The sequence below is a fragment of the Podarcis gaigeae genome (genome assembly GCF_964106915.1).
Source record: "Podarcis gaigeae genome assembly, chromosome: 2".
In the NCBI taxonomy this organism is placed as follows: domain Eukaryota; kingdom Metazoa; phylum Chordata; class Lepidosauria; order Squamata; family Lacertidae; genus Podarcis; species Podarcis gaigeae.
Genome location: NC_139679.1, coordinates 11,709,345 through 11,729,386, shown reverse-complemented (window position 1 = coordinate 11,729,386; position 20,042 = coordinate 11,709,345). Strand labels below are relative to the sequence as shown.

Below are 20,042 nucleotides of genomic sequence, written 5' to 3'. Positions count from 1 at the left end.
TGGCCCGTGTTGAAGCACGTGACTCTGAGGCGGCTCGCGCCCTCGCTGCGCGCGCGTGGGGGGGGGGGGGGTTGGGACTGACACAGCAAATCTCTCCGCTTGACCCTCCCCTCTTCCCTTACATTGGGATAATCATCAACTGAGCTGAGGGAAGGTGGGGGCGGGGGGGGTGCGAGTAGGAGGAGGAGGGGAGGTGCCCAGTACGCGCGCGCTTCCTCCCTCATTCACACACCCCTCCCGCACGTGCGCGCTCTCGCTCTCACGCAGAGACCCCGGGCGCTCCATGCGGGCGCAGGAAGCTCACGCTGCCGCCGGGCGGGTAATGTGGCGGCGGTGGGTGGGGTGGTCTCTTGCCTCGGTAGCTTAAGATGTGCATATGGGGCTAGAGGTGGGTGGCTGGCTCGGATAGACGTCCCGAGGGGCGGCCCTGCTGCTTGGGGCGGGGGGAGCCGGGTGGTGTGGGTGTGCCCCCCCCCAAGGGCAGGCGTCGGAAGGAGCGGGAGGCCTTCGAGGCCGGCGGCGACGGTGCGTGCGCGTGTTGGGTGACTTTTAAGGCTCCCGAGAGATGGAAGCGTGGCTCGGGAGGGTGAAGGCGAAGCAGGCCTCCGGGCCCAGCTGGCCTGTGCTGAGAAACGGAGCGGCCGCGTTTGTGCGTGTTTGTGAGAATGGGAGCTTTTTTTTTTGTGCGTGGCTGGTTGCTTCGCGTGGAGGGGGTTGGGGAAAGCCTGGGTGAAGGGAGGCCTTGAAAGGCACTGCAATGACCTTTTGTAAAAGTTGCTCTGGTGGTGGTTGCGGCGTGGAACATGGCCGGGCACGTGTGAAGGTTACACATTGAGGCCCGCGCCGGGGAGGGAAGATACTACTAGAACTATTTCCCCACCAGCATATCCTCCTATCTTTTTTTTTTAAAAAAAATAAAACCTGGAAGATTTCTTTTTTACTCCCTCCGCCCAAATAGCTCCCCCCCCCCAACCGCAGGCACATGGCATGAGTGCAAAATAATCAGCTGACTGCCTGGCTTTCTCTTTCTCTTGCCTAGCTAATGCTTTGAGTAGATTCCAGATTGTATTGTTCTTATTGTAGAAATGTTGCAACTTAGCAACTTGGCGCTGGCTTAACTGTGCCCATAAACAGCACGCTTTGAGTGGTGAAGAGGTGTAGTTTCTGGATCTGAAGGTGATTTTAACGAGATGGGTTTAATCGGTTTTCTTATTTGAAGAACTTAACACATGGTGATTATTGCAATAATATTGTTACTCGTAACTAAACAATATAGATTTGTATCTTCTAGTACTGTGTAAATCTATTGCTGTAGAAGGAAAAGTTTGTGAATGGGAGTTGTATGTAGCATATGGCTGTTTTCAAACAGTGCAAAGTCAAAATGGAGAATGACATTTTCAAATGCAATTCCAATCTTTCTTGTGATAAGATAAGCAGTTACTTAGATTAAGAAAGCATAAAAGTGTTTCTCGTGTTAAATATTTATTTGGAGTCTTACTTGTAGATCAGTTTTATACATGCCTTGAATCCAGTGGGACTTTCTTCAGTGGGATTTACTAACAAGTAAATATGTATTAGAAGACAGCCTCAGGCACCCATTAAAATAATGCATGATGAAAGAGTGAATGCCTTAAATGTGTTTTCAGCAGAACCATTGACTTCTGACAAAGGTGTGTAATTAGAAGCTATTTATAAGTCATAGATTATAATTTTTTTTATTTCACCAACAGGCCTCATGAGCACTTAAAAGGGTGGACTAATGTGGCTGTTCAGTAGTATAAAGGTTATTCAATATAGATTGACTTTAGGTAAAAAGGGTTTGTGACTCTTAGTGTTCCAAGGTGTGCAAAATGTCAGAAAATATATGGATTCACAGCACATTCCTATACATGTATAGTCATCGCATTACTCCTCAGTAAGTACATAAGGAATCACATTCATTTAGATGCAAACGTGATATGAAGGCTAGGGACTAATTAAGAAAACTTACCGTAGAAATAAATAAGCAGCTGCAGTAGTAGCCATTAGACCTGGAGTGCTAGAATACTTTACCTATCTCCAAAACCAAAATGGATATAAGCAGACCAGGAGGAAGAGTCTGTTCCTGTTTTAATTTCTTCTATTGGGAAAATGGCATGGCTGTTTGTAATGACTTGTCATTTGTTACTAATAAATTGATTTTCCTAAGCATGCAAGCTTATCACTTTATAAAATAACTGAAAATGCATGCTTTTAAGGATGCAATCCTATACACACTTATCTGAGAGCGCTTACATTTGAGTAAACATGCCTAGAAATGTGCTGTAATTCATACAAAGAGAGCCAGTGTGGTGTAGTGGTTAAGAGTGATAGACTTGTAATCTGGGGAACCGGTCTCCGCTCCTCCACATGCAGCTGCTAGGTGACCTTGGGCTAGTCACACTTCTCTGAAGTCTCTCAGCCCCACTCACCTCACAGAGTGTTTGTTGTGGGGGAGGAAGGGAAAGGAGATTGTTAGCCGCTTTGAGACTCCTTAGGGTAGCGATAAAGCGGGATATCAAATCCAAACTCTTCTAAGTGTGTGCCTATGGTGAGCCTTTCATTAATTTTTTTTAAAAAAACTTTGTTTATAATGATGAATCTAGCCCCCACAATAATGTTTGTGGTGCATTCTTACTGTTTTAGTCTGTTTTGTTCCACAACTGTGGAATGGGTAGTAGTTTGAACTTCAGTACAATTGGACGGCTCCCTAAAATGCAGTGAAGCGTTTTCTTTTAACATCAGAGCCATTTCTGATCATCAGTTTGCAACAGAGCTGGTGCAAATGAGTTTGATTTCAAGTACATTCGTACCTTGGAAGTCAAACAATCTGTTCCGTAATCCGTTCCGGAAGTCCATTCGACTTAAATGTTCAGAAACCAAAGTGTGGCTTCTGCAGCCAATCGTAAGTTGCAGAAGCCCTGTTAGACATTCGGCTTCCAAAAATAGTTTGCAAACCAGAACAGTCACTTCTGGGTTTGCGGCGTTCGGGTGCCAGAACGTTCGGGAACTAAGCTGTTCCATAACCAAGGTACAACTGTGCATGTTACCAACATGCTATATTTTTGATAGCTGTTTAACTTGTGTACCTTGTGCAAGATCTTCTAGCTCACGGGTGGGGAACCTTTTTGATTTAGTGAACCAGAACTTTATCTCCCCTCTCTCCACAGGCCTACTTTTGCAGGTGGGTGGAGCCACCCACTTGTGTTGAGGTTGTCAGGCGATTTGATAGGTGTGCATTCTTCCTCACCTCTCAAGGTTGCCCTGTGGGATGTTAGGGGGAGGGGTTCTGCTTTAAGAGCATTTTTCCTGCAGGGAATGTGTTGGTGTAGCAGCACCCAACTGAATTGTAGTCTGCTCAGCAACTGATGAGCAGAGTCTTCAGTCCTGCTCCATGCTGGGACCTGAGCAGGATTTAATCTCCCTTCCTCAGTTGAAGATTGTGGATTAAATCCTGCTGCTTTGGCTGTGTATGCCAATTCTCAGCAGGGGAATTGATGTGTGCAGCCAATGCAGAATTGAACCCTGACCATCAGCTGATACCACCCACCAACAGCTGACTGAGAGGTGGAAGTAGGCTTGGGAAAATGGCCTTCTGGGCCAAATTTGACCTTGTGGGCAAAGGTTGGTCTGTGAACTGGATGTTTCCAATTCCTGATTAGCTAATGACCATAGTGTTCATGGTTAAGTAAAAGAGTTCTAGGAGGACATGCAATTTTAAACATACTTGCTTGCAAATAATACTTAATTGCAGTGGATCATTCAAGAATGCAAGCTTTGAATTTCTTTTGATATTCCTGATTTTTCTTATTCAGCTAATCTTCATTTCTTTTTTCTTTATCAGTACCTTAGCCTCTATAATGACACCTCAAATCCAATGAATTGCCGATGTTGGTTTAAAGATGGCTGCAATTTTATTTACTTATGTTGTAAAGTTTTGGCATCTTGTTATAACATGGAGATTGAACTGGGAAGTCAATTTAGTGCTGAACACAGTGCTAAGAGGTCACTATCCCTTTTTCTTCTGTGCCTCTGGCAGCTGTGCAGCTTTCAAACTAGGTAAGCTTCATTGGGGAAAGAGGCTGAGAGGGGATTCTGTGTGGTCGTTTGGCAACCATACAAGCATCTCTTGATGCTTCCTCTTAACCTGGAAGTGATGGGGAATGCTTCCATAGTTGCTTAGCAACTGCATGCGTGTTTCCCCTTCTACTGCTTTGTCTGTATAATGCATACTAGCTCAGTTGGCATGAATGTGGCTGAAAAAAGTGCAGCTGTTACTACCACTCCTTGCTTTAAAGTGTTAGCTAAGACTGGGAAGCAAAATCATTCCCCACTTCAATACTTCCACTGGGCTAGTGATAAATTGGATTTGGCCCATGGACTGTCAATTAGCAGTTTTTTATATTGAAGACCCTTCCATGCAGAGCTTTTCTGAGGCCCTGGGCAGGAGTCTTGTTATAATAAAGTTATAAACTTAAACAACACCCCCTACCCCACCCCAGTCCCCAGCCCCCTGAGGCCTGGGACAAGTGTACCTGGCTGGGCCCCCACTGCTACCATATTGGTTGCTTTCTCATGTTTATATTTTGTATCTCCTAATCTGATTCATTATAAATTAGGAGTGTTGAATAACAGATTCTCATTCTATACATAATAATGCATCTCCTTTTCTTGGATGAGTTTAGTAAAGTATATGTTGAAATACTCAAAAGCGGTGCTATGGCATAGCTAACCTTTAAGTACAGTAAAATGACTATTGAGTAACTTATTTGTTGGAGAAATAATAAACCTATGCTGAACAAAGGTAAAAAATCAAAGCAACAATACTACTTTGTTCCTGTTATCATAGTTCTAAAGCCAAAAATATTAGAGACTGGTGAATGAGTGATACCAACATAGAAATGTGTGATGGTTTGAATTTTTAGTGGAAACTGCATGACACATCAGACAGTGAAGGAAATGCACGGTATGCAGTCTTGATATTGATTTTATATGGCACCCTTTTGAATATTAAATGCATTGCAAAGTTAAGTCAGGCATGTGCAGAACGCAAAATGGGTGTGGATGGGTGGGGAATGGTAGGTAACAACTAGTGCAAGAGCTTCATTTTGCCAGTGTTACTTTAGTGCTGCCCGTCTTGATCTTGTTCGGCAGAACTCTAATGATGATCTGTTCAGGGATGGACTGTGGATTGCAGGTGTTTAGTATATTTGTTGCTAAACCCTCTGGGTTGGAACCAGAGAAAAGCATGCAGAAAGGGGATTGCAGAAGCTGACCTCTGCTTCCCCCAGAACTCCTCTGCTGAGTCCAGGGCTCTGTGTGTGTGGCTGAGGCGATCTCTGAAACCTGGGCCGTGACTAGGCAGGACACAAGCCTGCTAAGCCTTGTGGTCTGGTGCGTGGATGCTAATCTTGTATTCCATGTAGCAAGGCTAGATCTGGTCACTTCACAAAACAATATTTCATGTCCAGCTGTTACAATGCAAATATACCTAAAGGGCATGGGGAAAGTTGCATTTGTATATGGTTTAGTCATAGAATTGTAGAGTTGGGAGGTTATTCTAGTCCAACCACCTGCAGTGATGCAAAGGAGGAGGAAATTATTGAAATTTGTTAAGCATTGTAAACCAAGAAGCTGCTGCAGAGCTGTTACTGAAAAGTATTTACTGAATGACATCCTTGTGTAACAGGTTTTGTAACTTCAACACTGGCACATGTAGGATTTTGCTGTTTGCTTTTACTGTTTTTGCTCAATCACGCTTTGGCAACAAGCAGTAGAAATAAGTTGTAACATACTGGTAACATGTACTGGATTTCAGCCTTAGCTAAGTCCTCATGTATGAAATTTAGACATTTAACGGAAGCAGGAAGTTGGTGCAGCAAGGCTTCATTCCTCCAAACTGTAGTTTGAATTTACTCTCTGAGGATTATTGGTGCTTAGAAACGACTTTAATTGGCCTGCAAATGGCTTTGCAAGCCCTCAAAGGGCACCATTATTAGATTGTCATTCCAGTTATAAGAAGATTGGGAGACTCTCTAGAATAACTTTACAGGTATGTGAAAAGGTTGCCAGTCATTAAAAAATTGTGTAGTCTTGGTTGTTTCACTGGGAAGTTTGTGCATTATGTGCAATGCAATCTCACCTTTTAAAATAAGATTTTCCTTTTTTAATAGCTATATTGCAGTGCTTGTTGAAGGAATTTATATTTCATGATAGTGAAAGAATAAGTATGTAATTACCAACCAGCAATCACTACAGGACTTGAAGCTTTCAGCCTCTAGTGGCTTTGCGTTTTTTTCTTCAGCACTATTCTCAGAGAACACATTTCACATATGTGTAGAAACTGCTACAAAGAATATGCAAAACATTCAGAACTAAAACTTTTTTTAAGACCTTTGTCCTTGCTGCTCCCCCCCCCCCCCCCGCTTTTGCTGATCAAAGTTAGTTCCTGGGCGAAGCCTGATTCGGAGCTAAGTACACTTAAAAAAGCTGATACAAACTTGGAGTCCTCGGAACAGGTGAAAGAAAATGTAATAAGAAAGGCAAAAAATCACAAATCTTATCAGCTGCAGGAGGATGTGTTTTATGAGCCCTTTTGGACATTCCATTGTAAACTGAATATTGTGTGTGTGTTATTCCTGCCCTCTCTCACACACGCCTTTTGTGTGAAAGTTAATTCTTGCAATACTTCAGGCATCTATTATTGTGGAGAGGTGGAAACTTTAAAAAGAGGTACGAGGGAGAGCTTGAGGTTACTCATCTCCATCTCCAATAGTTAATAAACACAGCCTAACTTCAAGGGTACTCTAGAAGCTATAACCTTATTGGAACTTTTCACTTGCATGAAGAAAGCAATCCAGTTGCAATTCTTGGACAAGAGTAGTTTTGTTGGGTCCCGTATTTTCTCAAAATGTATCTACAGACTCACTCCTATCTCCACTGATTTCTCAGTGTAGAAGTGAATGAGTCTTGCTCAAAAGCAGACCCAGTTCTATGCCTCTTTCCTTAACCATAATGTTTAGTAAGGGATGCCTGTGATGTGATAATCACATTGTGCACATCCCTGTCCCTGCTATATATCATTGGCTGTTATGGGAGCAGGAATAGGTTCAGCTCTGGCTGAGGTGTTATTTATTATATACTATAATGGTGATGAGAAAATTCTTATGTCAGCTTTCCCCAGGGATGGGAAGGGGGGAAGGCAAGGTTTTAAGACTTTTTAAGTGTATCTTGTAAAGTTGTTAAAACCTTGTATATTGTTTTGATTCCTTCTTAATATCAATCAATCAATTTCCTTTATTCGACTGATAGTCAGAAATAAAACACGGAAATAAAACACAATACAGAATTATGAACTAAAACATCATAGGGGTACATGAATAAGGTAGGGCCACAGCACTAAACCTCTCACAGATAACCCACATCAAGGCATTCAATTGTACGTTTCCGACGCTTGAGTGCCAGGAAAAGGAATTTAGCCACTGACAAAGTTGTTTTCCTAGAAGACTTATTTAGCAGATATGCTGTCTGCTTTCCTCTTTGTCGGGGACTAAGCTGGGGTAAGTATGGGGTTATAAGATACTGTCTTAAATCGCTGTAGAAGGGACAGCTCAGTAAAATGTGCTCTGTGGATTCTACCTCACCCAACACACAATGGCATAATCTCTGGTCATATGGGACTCCTCCATATCTTCCCTTCAGAACTGCCAAGTCAAGAACATTCAGCCTAGCCGCGGTAAATAGTCTGCGGTATTCCACGTAGTGGATATCCGCCAGGTAGCGAGCTGGAGCAGCTCGGTACATCTTTTCCCCCAGAAACAGCCCTGGTTTCACACGGGCTATGTCCTCCTGTCTCACAATATCCCTTAATCTTTGGGCGATCACCGCCTTTGCGTGGCTATACGTCATGGACTCTATATAAACGGAGGACAACCCGCACTTCTGCACTTCCTCCACTATCTCCCCTTCCCATGGAGATTTAAAGTTATCCCTCAAAATCAAGGGGGTCCTTCTTAATATAACAGAACAACTACAGCAGTCATCGTAATCTTCTGTCTTCCATATCTTGTTGGATAACAACTTCCATAGTCTCTGATTTGGTCATGTTGGCTTGGGCTAATGGGGTTTGGAGTCCCAGCATCTGGAGGGTGGTAGGTTAGGGAAGCCTGATAATATGTTATGTATTTTTTTATTTTTTTAATGTTAGAATTTGTTCCTTTGGCATGCCTACCTTTATACATAGTTCTATTAAATTATTTATGACAATGGCATGCAGAATCAGAGATCTAGTCGAAAATATAAGGAAGAAAAATAATGTGAATGGGAAGATGGGGTACCAATTTCTGGTTGAGGCTTCTGCTTTTGCCTTTCTGTACTGTCACAAGTCTTCACTTCTGCTAGTGAAGTAGAACAGTTTTGCCATGACTATGCAGTTGTATGACACTGGATACATTGGGGGGAGGCGGAACTGATTGAGACTGGATTCAAACTGAATGTGTATGACCTGTGATTAAAAACCAGCTATGTTGGAGTGTACCTTACTCTTGAGCAAGAATCCTCTCAGTCACTCACTGTTTTACCCATGTCTCTGTTCTAAGCCTTTCGAACATGATCGGAGGAGGTGAAGCCAGTTCATATTTTGGGAGACATAGGTGTTTAGTTCACAAAGCTATACTGATGTTTAGTTGTACTGTGATCTTGGTGGGGGCAAAATTATATATGTGGCAATCCATAATGCTTCCTTATGCCCTGTTTTTTTTCTGTTCTATGGACAGGGTATGGTACTAAAGCCACTCCTTGATGCTAGAGAGACTCCAGAAGGCTAGACTCTGGAATTCAACTTCATTATTCTCTGGCCTGTGCTTCTCTGTGGCAAGATGGTCAGTGCTTGTTCAGTATCATTATACTGTCTTAATCAAGAGCCGTATCTTCCTGTGTGTTGCTGCAGATTATATTTCTGTTGTTCAGGAAAGCCCATCTTCCAGAGAGCAGGTTTTGAAGCTGGGGGGAAAGTCAAATTGCCAATGAGACAAGGTGTGGTTATAAGCCAGCCTGATCCCTTGAAACATGCAGACAACTGAATACCTGGAAGCTCCTCATAATATTTTTTGGTTTCTGACTTGAGGGTTCTTGGACTTCATAGTTCTTTAAACTTACTGATAGAGAGGGTGCATTATTGAAAAACTGTCTGTGGGTTACACTGATGTTAGGTACATATTTTGAATGTTGGTGTTTGCAATGAGGTGCTGTTAAAACAGTGAAAATTTACTTATCCATAGGATTAATTACTCCATAGGAGACTGCATAGTTCTTATTAAATTTGGCACTTACTAAGAAAACGAGAAGAGCCTGCTGGATCAGGCCAATGGCCCATCTAGTTCAGCATCCTTTTCTCACAGTGGCTGAACAGTTGCCCTTGGGAAACCCAACAAGCAGGATTGGAGCACAAGAGCGCTCTCCCCTCCTGTGGTTTCCAGCTCGCCAAATCAAGGGTGTGGCACCTCCTGCCCAGGGGCCAAACCTGACCCACCAGGCCATTTTGGATAAGCCACACGCACCTACCTGACGTCAGGCACGGGGCGAGTAAGGGTAGAGCTTCAAATGAACAATTGGAAGCTTAAGGTGGACGTCTGATTCCTCCCTTGCTGGAGCATTATGTCGTCTGATGACTGGTGTAAAAAGTCCGTTGCACAGCACTTCTGAAGTTCTTGGCAGCCAGCTGTTTATCAGGTGCATGGGAACTGCAATGCAAGGGGCTTTGCCAGCCCTGTGCTTAGCAAAGCTCTGAGCATTGGGCTTGCAAACCTGCCTTCTGCAGGGATTGATTGTGCAACCAAGTTCCCCATGGGGATTTGGTCAGGCAGGGGTGAACTCATTGCCCACAGTGATAGGTGATAATTTCAACCTTGCTTTCCGCAGGGATTAGCTGTGCAATTGAGTTTCCATGGGGAGCTGGGTTGTACAGCTGATCTAGCAGCATCTCTCTCTGCCCCACATCTTACATACATGAGGTATGTTTGTGGGGTTTGCGAAAAATGGTATTGGGGGCCACATTGGGTTCTGTGCCAGGCCAAATCTGGCTGGAGGTTCCCCGCCCTTGCTTTAAGAGCCTAGCAGTGGTCTAGCCTTATAGGGAGGGGTTCCCAAAACACAAGTGTGTCCAAACTGCAGGAAACATTTCATTCTAATGGTACCTCTTGCAGAATGGAACATGGTTTTGGCCCTCACTAAGGAATGTATTTATCAAACCTGAAACCTCATATAGTGGGTTTTTTTTTGGGGGGGTGCAAACTGCAGTAAATACCAGCATGCAGACTCAAAGAAGTTATTGTGGTGGTAGCAGGGATGGTGCTTGCATATTTTCACAGTGGTTTACAAGAATCTAAGAAAGCCATACTGTTACACTGGGTTCCTTCACCCCATGGAATTGCTTAGAAATTGTGGGAAATTTATATCCCCTAATTACACCATTATCTGCCCCACTGAGTTTTCACATTAGTCTTAACTAGTTTGTAATAAGGCCACAGCCCACTTCTTTTTAAATGGGAGATGGATCTCCAAAGCTTAACAGAAGAAATATTCCTGACCTTTTAAGTCTTGCTATTTGCTAATACACATCTTCTGTTTTCTCAGCAGGTAACATCGAAAGGTGCCAGCTTAAATCCTAATGCAAAAGTATGGCAGGAAAGCATGCAAGGAAACTCTGAAGCTGCACCAGCAACTAATGGCACTGAGCAATCATGGCAAGAAACAGCAGCTGTGCCGGGAAATAGTACAGAGGGTAAGATGTCAAGACCATACTTCTAAATATGAACAATGGCTTAATCCCTTGCTTAGCTAGGATTGTGGTTATAGTGTGACTCTAAATCCAGCAGTAAGAAGCAACCAGTGCTTTTGTCCTTGAAAGCACAGTAGCTGCTTCTGGGTGCTGGTTGTCTGTAACAGAAGGCATTACTTCAGCTTCAGAAAAGGCAGCTGGTTTGCTTGGATTAGGAGTGGGGAACATGTGAGTCTCCAGATGTTGTTTGACTTTAACTCCCATCAGCCCCAGCCAGCATGACTAGTGGTTAGGGATGATGAAACTAGCATCTGGAGAGCCGTGGGTTCTCCAGCCCTGGCTTAGATAGAAGTATATATGAATTTGTGAGGAAGTGTATGGAAGATGTTCGCATGGTTAGTACTCCTGAATGGGAGTGTTTCTAAAAAGTTACAAAGGCCCAATGATGACCCAAGTATCGCGCTAAGAGGGAAGCAAGTTGCTAAATGTACAGAAATGAATCTCTTTCTCACTTTGCCTTTTTCTGTTCCCTTTGTTTTCTTTTCTCACCCTTTCCTTGAGCTTTTTTCATCATTTCTGAACTTTAGTGAACATGTGACCCTATGAACAAAAAGTTTGAAAGCTGAGGGCCATATACAACCCAAGCTGATTGAGTTATTCCTTAGATCATGTGCGTGGTAAACACATTGGCAAAATAATGCCTACACAATTTAAGAATGGTGAAAACCTAGGCAGAATTGTGATATTTAAGATTATGCACAGCTTGAAAATTATTTGCATTTAAGGAGTAAAGTTGACTCACTTGGTTCTGAATTCTTATGGCACCAGCCACTTTTAGTGCTTTCCCACATATTTCTAGTGGAAATAGATTTTTTGAAATGTAAGTAGACATTCCTAGGATTTTAAAGCATGTACAGTCTACATGTAATGTCACAATGCCTCTAGTTGTGTGGCCTCTAGTTCTTGGTGGCGAGAAGTGTGAAATGTAGCCCATCATCCCTTGCATATTTGAAGTTTAGGGAAATGTAGAATTACTGGAATAAAAGCTACCTGTGGGAGATTCTTTGCTGCTAGTAGCTGCTGTTTTCAAGGGAGAAGCAAGGTTGCTGTTAACCTTGTTTTGCTTGATTGTTCTGTTGCCTGTTAAACTCATACTTCAATGAACAATTGTTTCAGTTTCCTGCTAATGCAGTGGGTTCTAGTGCAAACAAGATCTTCGAAGGAATTCATTTTGTTAGGGAAGGTAGTTCAGATAGACCAGAGAAGGTGGGTAGGGTAAACTGGTGTCTTTATGGAGTTTGCTTTAGTAGCTTCAAAACCTGTATTTGCCTGACTTTCTATTCCAAATTTTTCCTTTCTCCGTGTGCTGCATGAGGGGGCACATACAGCTCCAACACACAAACCAGTCTTTCCCCTTAATATTCCTCACCCCATGCGCTTGTCTTTTCTCCCTCCCTTTTCTAAATTCCCACGTTGCTGCTTAAACCTGTCAAGAACTTCGGCATTTAGAAAGAAAGCTGTTTGAAGGGAAACTACTGTTGGTATTTTCCCCTGGCTTGCCCTTATAAACAGCTCTCTTAGTAAAAGCTTGACATTTATTTGCAGGTGTCATCCATTCATTGTTACTAGGAAATCTTAGGAAACTTGGGAAATAAAAAATGTCACCTAGAAAATTTTCTACATCACTGTAACACACATGAGCATGTTTCACACACAGTTTTTTGCTTTCCCAGAAACATGTTGAGTATGAAAACTGGTTATTTTAATCTTGGCTATTGGCAGTTGTGATCACTTCTTAGATAAGAACTTGACCAGTTACTTAAGTACAGTATGTTTTGTAACCTCAGCAGCAGTTCAAAGCTGTTCTTATATATAAAATAAGCATGTAATACTTATTAAATAAGGGACGCGGGTGGTGCTGTGGTCTAAACCACAGAGCCTAGGGCTTGCCGATCAGAAGGTCAGCGGTTCGAATCTCCGTGACGGGGTGAGCTCCTGTTGTTCGGTCCCAGCTCCTGCCCCCCTAGCAGTTCGAAAGCATGTCAAAGTGTAAGTAGAGGGCAGGAAGGTAAACGGTGTTTCTGTGCACTGCTCTGGTTCGCCAGAAGTGGCTTAGTCATGCTGGCCACATTACCCAGAAGCTGTCTTCTGATGAACGCTGGCTCCCTCAGCCTATAGAGCGAGATGAGCGCGCAACCCCAGAGTCATCTGCAACTGGACCTAACGTTCAGGGGTACCTTTACCTTTACCTTTTACTTATTAAATAATGTACTTTGAATCCACGATTAGTATTTGTCTGTATGTGGGGGAAGGAGGGACTTCTAAATTCAGCTTTCTCCATTAATCCAAAGTTGACTGAAACTGGATAAAAGGAGCAAATAATATATAAAAGGCCCTGCATACTCAGTGTTTGTGTGAACAGGTGTATAAAACTATATTGTTTGTAATGGTGGTTGCCAGGAGTTGGTTTTTGTTGACGTTTGTAAGGTCCTTTGTGAAGGAAATGTCTAAAAAAGTGGGATACAATAAGAATGGAAGGAAATGCATTTTCATTGCTTGCAACCTGAGCTTTTTTCCCATTTATGGCTTTTGTACTTGTGCCAGGTAATGCTGAGGTTGCAGATGATGGTGCTAAGCAGTATGACACAATGTATTCATCTTGTGAAACATCAAACAGCTCAGGTGTTGAGGAATCCGCGGCTAATGGAATGGTCTTGACACATGAAGAACTTGGATACCAACTCTATGATGTTTCTGGTAAGCTTCCAGTCTACCTCCCTGTTTTTCTGTATATTCAAATTGTATGTTTTACCCTTTGCATCAGCGATATCCATTACATATACTCTGTGTTAAAGTCCATTCGTGTACTGCATGGGGATTATCAGCAAAACTCAGATTTAGAATAGTGACATGGTTTATTTGTTTCCTTCCACACAATGCACACACATGCTTGTTGTTAAAGATGCAGGATGGTCTGACAATCCCTTGAATTTCTAGACCCCTCAGGTTTTGTATGACTTTTCAAACTTCCAGTAGGGTTGTGAAAGAGCATCTTGGAAGACAACGTTTGGAGGTAGTACAGTGGGGTATATTCTGAGAGTGAGATCAAAGAACTACTGACAGTGGCACTTAGGAAAAAGCTTCAGAGAGCCTGGAAGGGAAGCAACAGGTGATGTACTGTTTCAGGGGAAAATAAAACAATCTTTCTAAGAGTGTCATGCAATGTTACTGTCTTTGTCAGTGACCTTGTAGACTTGCCTGGTGTCTTCAGAAAGTATTGACTCCTCCTTGGATTGAATTTGAAAGATCGTGTTTATAGGCATACACAGCTGACACTAGTATTTTTTTTACATAGTAAACCCTTATGAAGATGGTCTCTCCCTGCCCCCCCCCCCCGGTTGCTTACAGTCCTTAGGCAATATGGTCACACTGCAGTAAAATTTGCTACCATAAATGACACTGCATTTTGAATGAAGCACATATAAACCAGTTCCTTTATTCAGATGTGGCTATGAACTTTCCTTTGTGTACCTGGCAGTGTGTAATATTTCAAATGAGGGGTGGTGGGGATTAGGTCTCAGGACATTAAATTTTGACTGGGAAGGAACTGATGCTCCATGTATGCTTTTCCTTCCCATGAGATGTCTGTGCTGTATGTAACTTGTAATAACAAGGAGCAGGCATCATGCATATATTCAGGGCACTGTTTCTTTTCACAGACTGGGATGGGGGAAAAGATGGGAGTTCTGCATCTTTGAAACTACCCAAAAGAGAAAATTGACTTATCAAATCCCAAGATGGCAGTTTTCACCCTCATAGTAAATAGTTGGATGTTTTATCAACTTCTTCAGGGTAAAGATGTGCCACAAATTACTGTATGTTTTGCACCTTCCTTTGTGTCATAATGGTCTTATACCTTTCCAGGCAGTCTCCTTTATATCATTTAAAAGCTGAATGAGCTGAGACCAGAATCAGTTTGAACTCACAGTTGGACTCAGATTAACCATAGCTTGTCATCCATAGCCCTCTAACATGTCTCTATTGTGAGGCTATTAATAGCTACCTTTCCTCAGTTACAATATTCATGTTAACTTGAAATGAAAAGAAACTCTTAATTTTATGCCAGCTTTTAAACCATGGTGCCTGGTCGATCAGGCAGTGAATTTTTTCTAAACCAGAAAGCTGTTGTTTTTGCACTCATCATCCCTGTTTCTTTGGTTGTGTCACAAGTGACTTAATTGGACACGTTTAGGGTAGGTGAAATAGTAAAATCTTTTGTGGATTAGAAGACCTGACTTCATAAGTCCAGTATAAGCTTTGAAATGTTTCTGCTTGCTGAGGTGCAGAGGAGCTATAAACTTATTGTGCCATTAATAAAGCAATCCAGGAATCTCTGTTTAGAGCAGAAATATCAGAATGGATTTTCCCACATGCTAGATCATCGTAATAAAACCACTTAATAACAACAAATTTATATTTTGTTGTTCTACTAAAAATTCCTGTTGCAGTGCTGGGGTACCTCCAGCCTCCCATTTGGCCAAGCCATGCCCAGCTGCCATCATACAGCATCAGGTGTGGGGCAGGTCATGACATTGGACGCTTTGTGGGCTGCACCTTGGTCCACACAGTTTGATTTCGCCTAATTCCTAGTTATTCAGTGGGTGGCCTGCCACACAGGAGGTTGGGAAGATAATGATCTGCCAGTTTATCACTTCTGACCTAGAGCTATGTGCAATATAATGGTAAAAACGTATTGTCAGATGCTGCGTGGTGGTAGCTCATGAGTAACCAGGCAGGACTCCAACCTGTCTTTTACAGGTTTTATTGTGCAAATTATTTACAGTGCAGATACACAAGTTTCATGTCTGTCTTAGTCACTAGCAGAATCCGGGAGTGGCTTCTTCTGGCTCCCCCCCCCCCCCAACATAAGAACTTAAGACACCCCAAATCTCTGCCTCCCTTCTTTGCGTTTCACCCCTCTGTGCAAGCTGGGCAACAGAAGTGGCATGCGTTCCTCCTGCCCAGCCTGGCTCTTAGCAACATCTTCGAGCCCTTTCTGACCTTGGCTGGCCCCTTCCCTCTCTTCTCCATTGGAGGTGTGGCTTTTGCCCTCGCTGGAAGAGGAACTGCTCCTCAGAAGCGTAGGAGGCTCTCTGTATACCAAACGCCCCCCTGCCTCCCTCCCCTGTTCCGATGGCAGTCCCCTGGCACATATATACAATGGAAAGTATACACAAGAATACTGTACATTTCTAAGCTCAGTAACAAGATATAATATAGCCAAAAGCAAAACTTGTACCATATATCAGATAAGAAGGATGACAGTTCTTAAACCTGCACTTCTGCCCCCCTCCTCTGTACGTTGGGTGTTTTTTTTGTTTGTTTTGTTTGTTTTTTTAAAAGAAAAAATATTAGTAATTCACTCTCGAATACATTTTTTTTCAGATGAAGGCAGCCCCGTCATTTCTCCAGAAGACTTGAAAGAATGTTTGAAGAAACAATTGGAGTTCTGTTTCTCACGGTATTGAACTCTAATGTATTGGTAAATGTAACTAGGGCTGGATATGGGCTCTTGCCATGGTGTACTCCATTTGTTTGTGGGACTGCAACTTCCATTGGTTCCAGCCAGCATGGAGTCCAACAGTAACTGGGGGGCAGTTTACCCTTTGCTTTAAGGACTCTTATGCAAGTGGTCAATTAAAAAAAAGAAGCACGTGTTTCCTCTTGAATCCTCCTGTTAATATTTGGCACAATGCTATTGTGACAGAACGAGGTTGGCATTGTGCCTCCTGACCCAGTCAAGATTCTGAAATTCTTATTGTAAAAAAGAAATGCAAGTCACTTTTTAAAGTTTTTGTTTGCTTGTTGAAATGTTTTCCTTTCTCCTTTGGGTTTTAGTAGCGATTTTATATTGCTCCCTGATAGTTTTTTTGCTAGTTTTTGTGCTCGCCTAGTTTTCTATTACTTCAGGTTTGCATCCAACTAAGTCCTCCCATTAGAGCATGGACCTCTGTCTCTGCAATGAACCTGCATCTTTCCTTCTCTCTCCATGTGCCCCCTGCTCCCCCAAGATACACTCCCGAAGGTTGGCGAAACCTCGGAACAGATTTTGAGGGGTGGCGTGGGAGGGCCCAAGGGCAGAGGAGAGAGGAAGTCCAGTGAGGAGCTGGACATCCTTGCAATAACAGGACATCTTTGCTGGATGGAACTTACTGGTGTTTTGTATTTTTTAATTGATATTGTGAACTGCCCAAAGGTGAAGTAGGTCGGATATAAATGTCTATCGATCAGTAGGTAGCTGCTCCTGACAGTTCAGCATGCACTAACCAGGCCAAAACCATAAGCCAGGTGTTTCTTTGTAGTAATATGCAACACATATTGGTAATACTGTATCAATATTTATAGCAAATTGGTAAAAGGATGTTATGTTGCTGCTTTCATGATGTGTATGATTCCATCCTGTGATCTTGGTATGTCTCTGTTACATGAATGTCTACAGTATAGTCCTACACAAAAAACATTGTATCTTTAAAAGTTTATATTTTTTCTTACTGTTTGGAAGTGTTTGATATATCTGTCCCTATGATAAGCCACGCTGATTTCTGGGTATCATTTTACAAAGATGCCTATTTATTTATTTCTAGTGAGAATCTATCCAAGGATCTTTACTTGATGTCTCAAATGGACAGTGATCAATTTATTCCAATATGGACAATCGCCAACATGGAAGGAATTAAGAAACTGACAACTAATATGGATCTAATTGTGGAAGTACTAAGATGTATGTCAAACTCTTTTCGTAGCTGTATTTTTAGATGCATTTACCCCTGGATAAATAGGTGCATTTCTGTATCTAAGAAACATATGTCTGCAACTAAGACACTTGTTGCTGTTTTTAACTGCATTCCACTCCCTTAAAGTGAAACTGCACTGTTTGATTTGGGACTGCTTTGGTGCCCTTCCTATACATAAACCTATTATGTTTGAGCTATGTGTAACTGAAGGGAAATAATTACCTTCCGCTTTCATGCCCCAGGGTGAGGTTCATTGTAGCTTCAGTGAGTGTCTCCTTCTGCAGTGGGGCTCATTCTCATGTTAACTTTTCTCTCCTCAGAGGTCTGAAGGGCCTTGAGCAAATTTTCATGTTATGGAGGCTGGTGAGAGGTGAAGGAGACTTGCAAGTCCTGTGGCATAAGTGCATTGTGGAAGTGAGAACATCACTGGATGTTGCCCATAGATTTGTTGCAGTGGGTTTTTCTGGAGTAATTCCTACTTTGGTTTCTGCTTCCTCTGGTTGAAACCTCTTTACCAAAAAGGGGAAAGATTAACATGAGAATGAGCAGAGCTTGTGGGCACTGAGAATCAAGTGAATTGAGTTACCCATTTCAGGATTTAAGTTGAAAATTGGGCTATTCTTTAGCTACTGCTTCTTTTTAAATTCAGCTACTCCTATAGTCCAAGTGGATGAACGAGGAGAAAAAGTTAGGCCAAACCACAAACGATGCATTATTATTCTCCGCGAGATTCCTGAAACAACACCTGTAGAGGTAAGAAAACATTCAAGCATTCCATTGATATAACAAGTTGGAAAAAGTACCATTCTGCAGGGAAACTCATCTGGATAGAAAGGACCAGATTCAGCTGGCTTGGTGCACTTGCAGAAGTCAGCACAAGGGCTCATTGTAGCACAATGGGGTTTTCCCCTCTCCTCCGCTTGCACCACCTTCAAATCCATTCTTTGAGGAGTGAGGAGATTGTCCTGATGGAAAGATCTCCTTAGCACGGCGTTGAGTTCCACCCACAGCAGCCAATCACCTCTCAGGATTAAAGATATTTTAAGATGTCAATCCTGCAGAAAGCTTTCCTTTTCCCATTGAGAACTTAGAATGATGTGCATTGTTGTAAGGCAATACTCTTGTAAGGCATTATTCTTGGTTAATCGCAATAACTCCCTCCAGACTATCGGGGAGATTTGGAATATTTGGTAGCGATCATTTCCGCTTTTGTAAAGCATAACTGAGTAGCATTTGCCATACCTATACTAAATGCACCTTAACAATGGCATTTTAAAAAAATTGAGAAGTTGATTTTTTTAGTTGTGAAATATTAGTTCACAATAGCTGAGGATATGGATATTTGTTTTGGAACAAGGTTGCTTTGTTTTGTAGGAAGCCTGTTTGACTTAGGAGATCATATGGTGGCTTTACAGATAGTTAGCAATCTTGTTTGGAAGTTGAAGTAAAGTAATGTTTCTTATTGTGATTGCTAAATGCACTGTTCCACATTTATGTAAGTGGAGTACAGGTCATTGCTAATGTAGGTAACAGTGCTTCACTGAACTTAAGCATTTTGTACTCCAGTAGGAATTCAAAATGTTTAAAAATAAAGATGATAAACATAGTTCTGCATATATATTAATTCACTCTCTTTGACTTTTTTCATAGATGGTACGATATCCCAGTTGATAATATGTCACAAAAACCTATACAGCAATTGTAATTTACTGAAATAGTATTTTTTTTCCCCTCCAGGAGGTAAAGGCACTGTTTAAAAATGAAAGCTGCCCCAAAGTGATAAGTTGTGAATTTGCTCACAATAACAACTGGTACGTTACATTCCAGTCAGACACTGATGCACAGCAGGTAAGAAAATCATGTGGTTGCCAACATTTTACACTGCTATTATATTCTGTCCTCTGCTAGCGGGTGAGGGCAGCCAAGAACAGTTATAAACCTATGTCTCTCAAAGCAATCATGTAAACGCAGCCAGAAGTTGAGAAGTGGGGAGAGAACTTTAAAAGACTGAAGGCAGCTAAGAACACACAACTGATTAACATTGCCTCCGTTACCTGAGGGGGTGTGGGTGGCATAGCAGAATGGGCATATCCCAGCTGTGCTTTGCTGCTTTGATATGGGTAGGAAACCCTTTCAGCTCAAGAGGCACATTACCTTCCAGGCAACTTTACTGAGGCCACATGCCAATGGTGAGTGGCAGCAAAGGAGGGTGGAGCAACAAATCAAATGCAACCATTGTAGAGTAGGCTGGTTTCTAGATACACTCTCACACTCTGTCCTTCATCAAAGCAAATAAGAGGCATTATCAGGAGGTCTAGGGCATATTCCAGCCTGGCAAAAGCACACAGGCTAGTGAAGATTGTGTGGGAAGAGTTCTGAGGGCTAGAGGCAAAGGTTTGGAGGACTGCCACCAGACCAGCCACCCCAGCTTTAATGTAACACTTTATGTGGCA

The 20,042-nt window shown here is 42.4% G+C and overlaps 1 protein-coding gene across 11 annotated transcripts in view; it reads left to right on the top strand.

Annotated features, from left to right (window-relative positions):
* LARP4 (La ribonucleoprotein 4) overlaps nt 1-20,042 on the top strand; it is a 36,008-nt gene that overhangs the window by 292 nt on the left and 15,674 nt on the right. The window contains exons 1-9 of one of the 11 annotated variants that reach the window (XM_083728870.1): nt 42-1,670; nt 3,863-4,077; nt 8,793-8,897; nt 10,651-10,798; nt 13,400-13,552; nt 16,241-16,316; nt 17,440-17,576; nt 18,239-18,342; nt 19,327-19,437. In XM_083728870.1, the coding sequence (XP_083584996.1) occupies nt 8,895-8,897; nt 10,651-10,798; nt 13,400-13,552; nt 16,241-16,316; nt 17,440-17,576; nt 18,239-18,342; nt 19,327-19,437 (732 nt within the window). In that variant the 5' untranslated portion in view covers nt 42-1,670; nt 3,863-4,077; nt 8,793-8,894. Of the gene's footprint in view, nt 1-36; nt 1,671-3,862; nt 4,078-4,156; nt 4,985-8,792; nt 8,898-10,650; nt 10,799-13,399; nt 13,553-16,240; nt 16,317-17,439; nt 17,577-18,238; nt 18,343-19,326; nt 19,438-20,042 lie in introns of those variants that run through there. The other 10 variants (XM_083728872.1, XM_083728869.1, XM_083728865.1 and 7 more) reach the window with 10 other exon arrangements.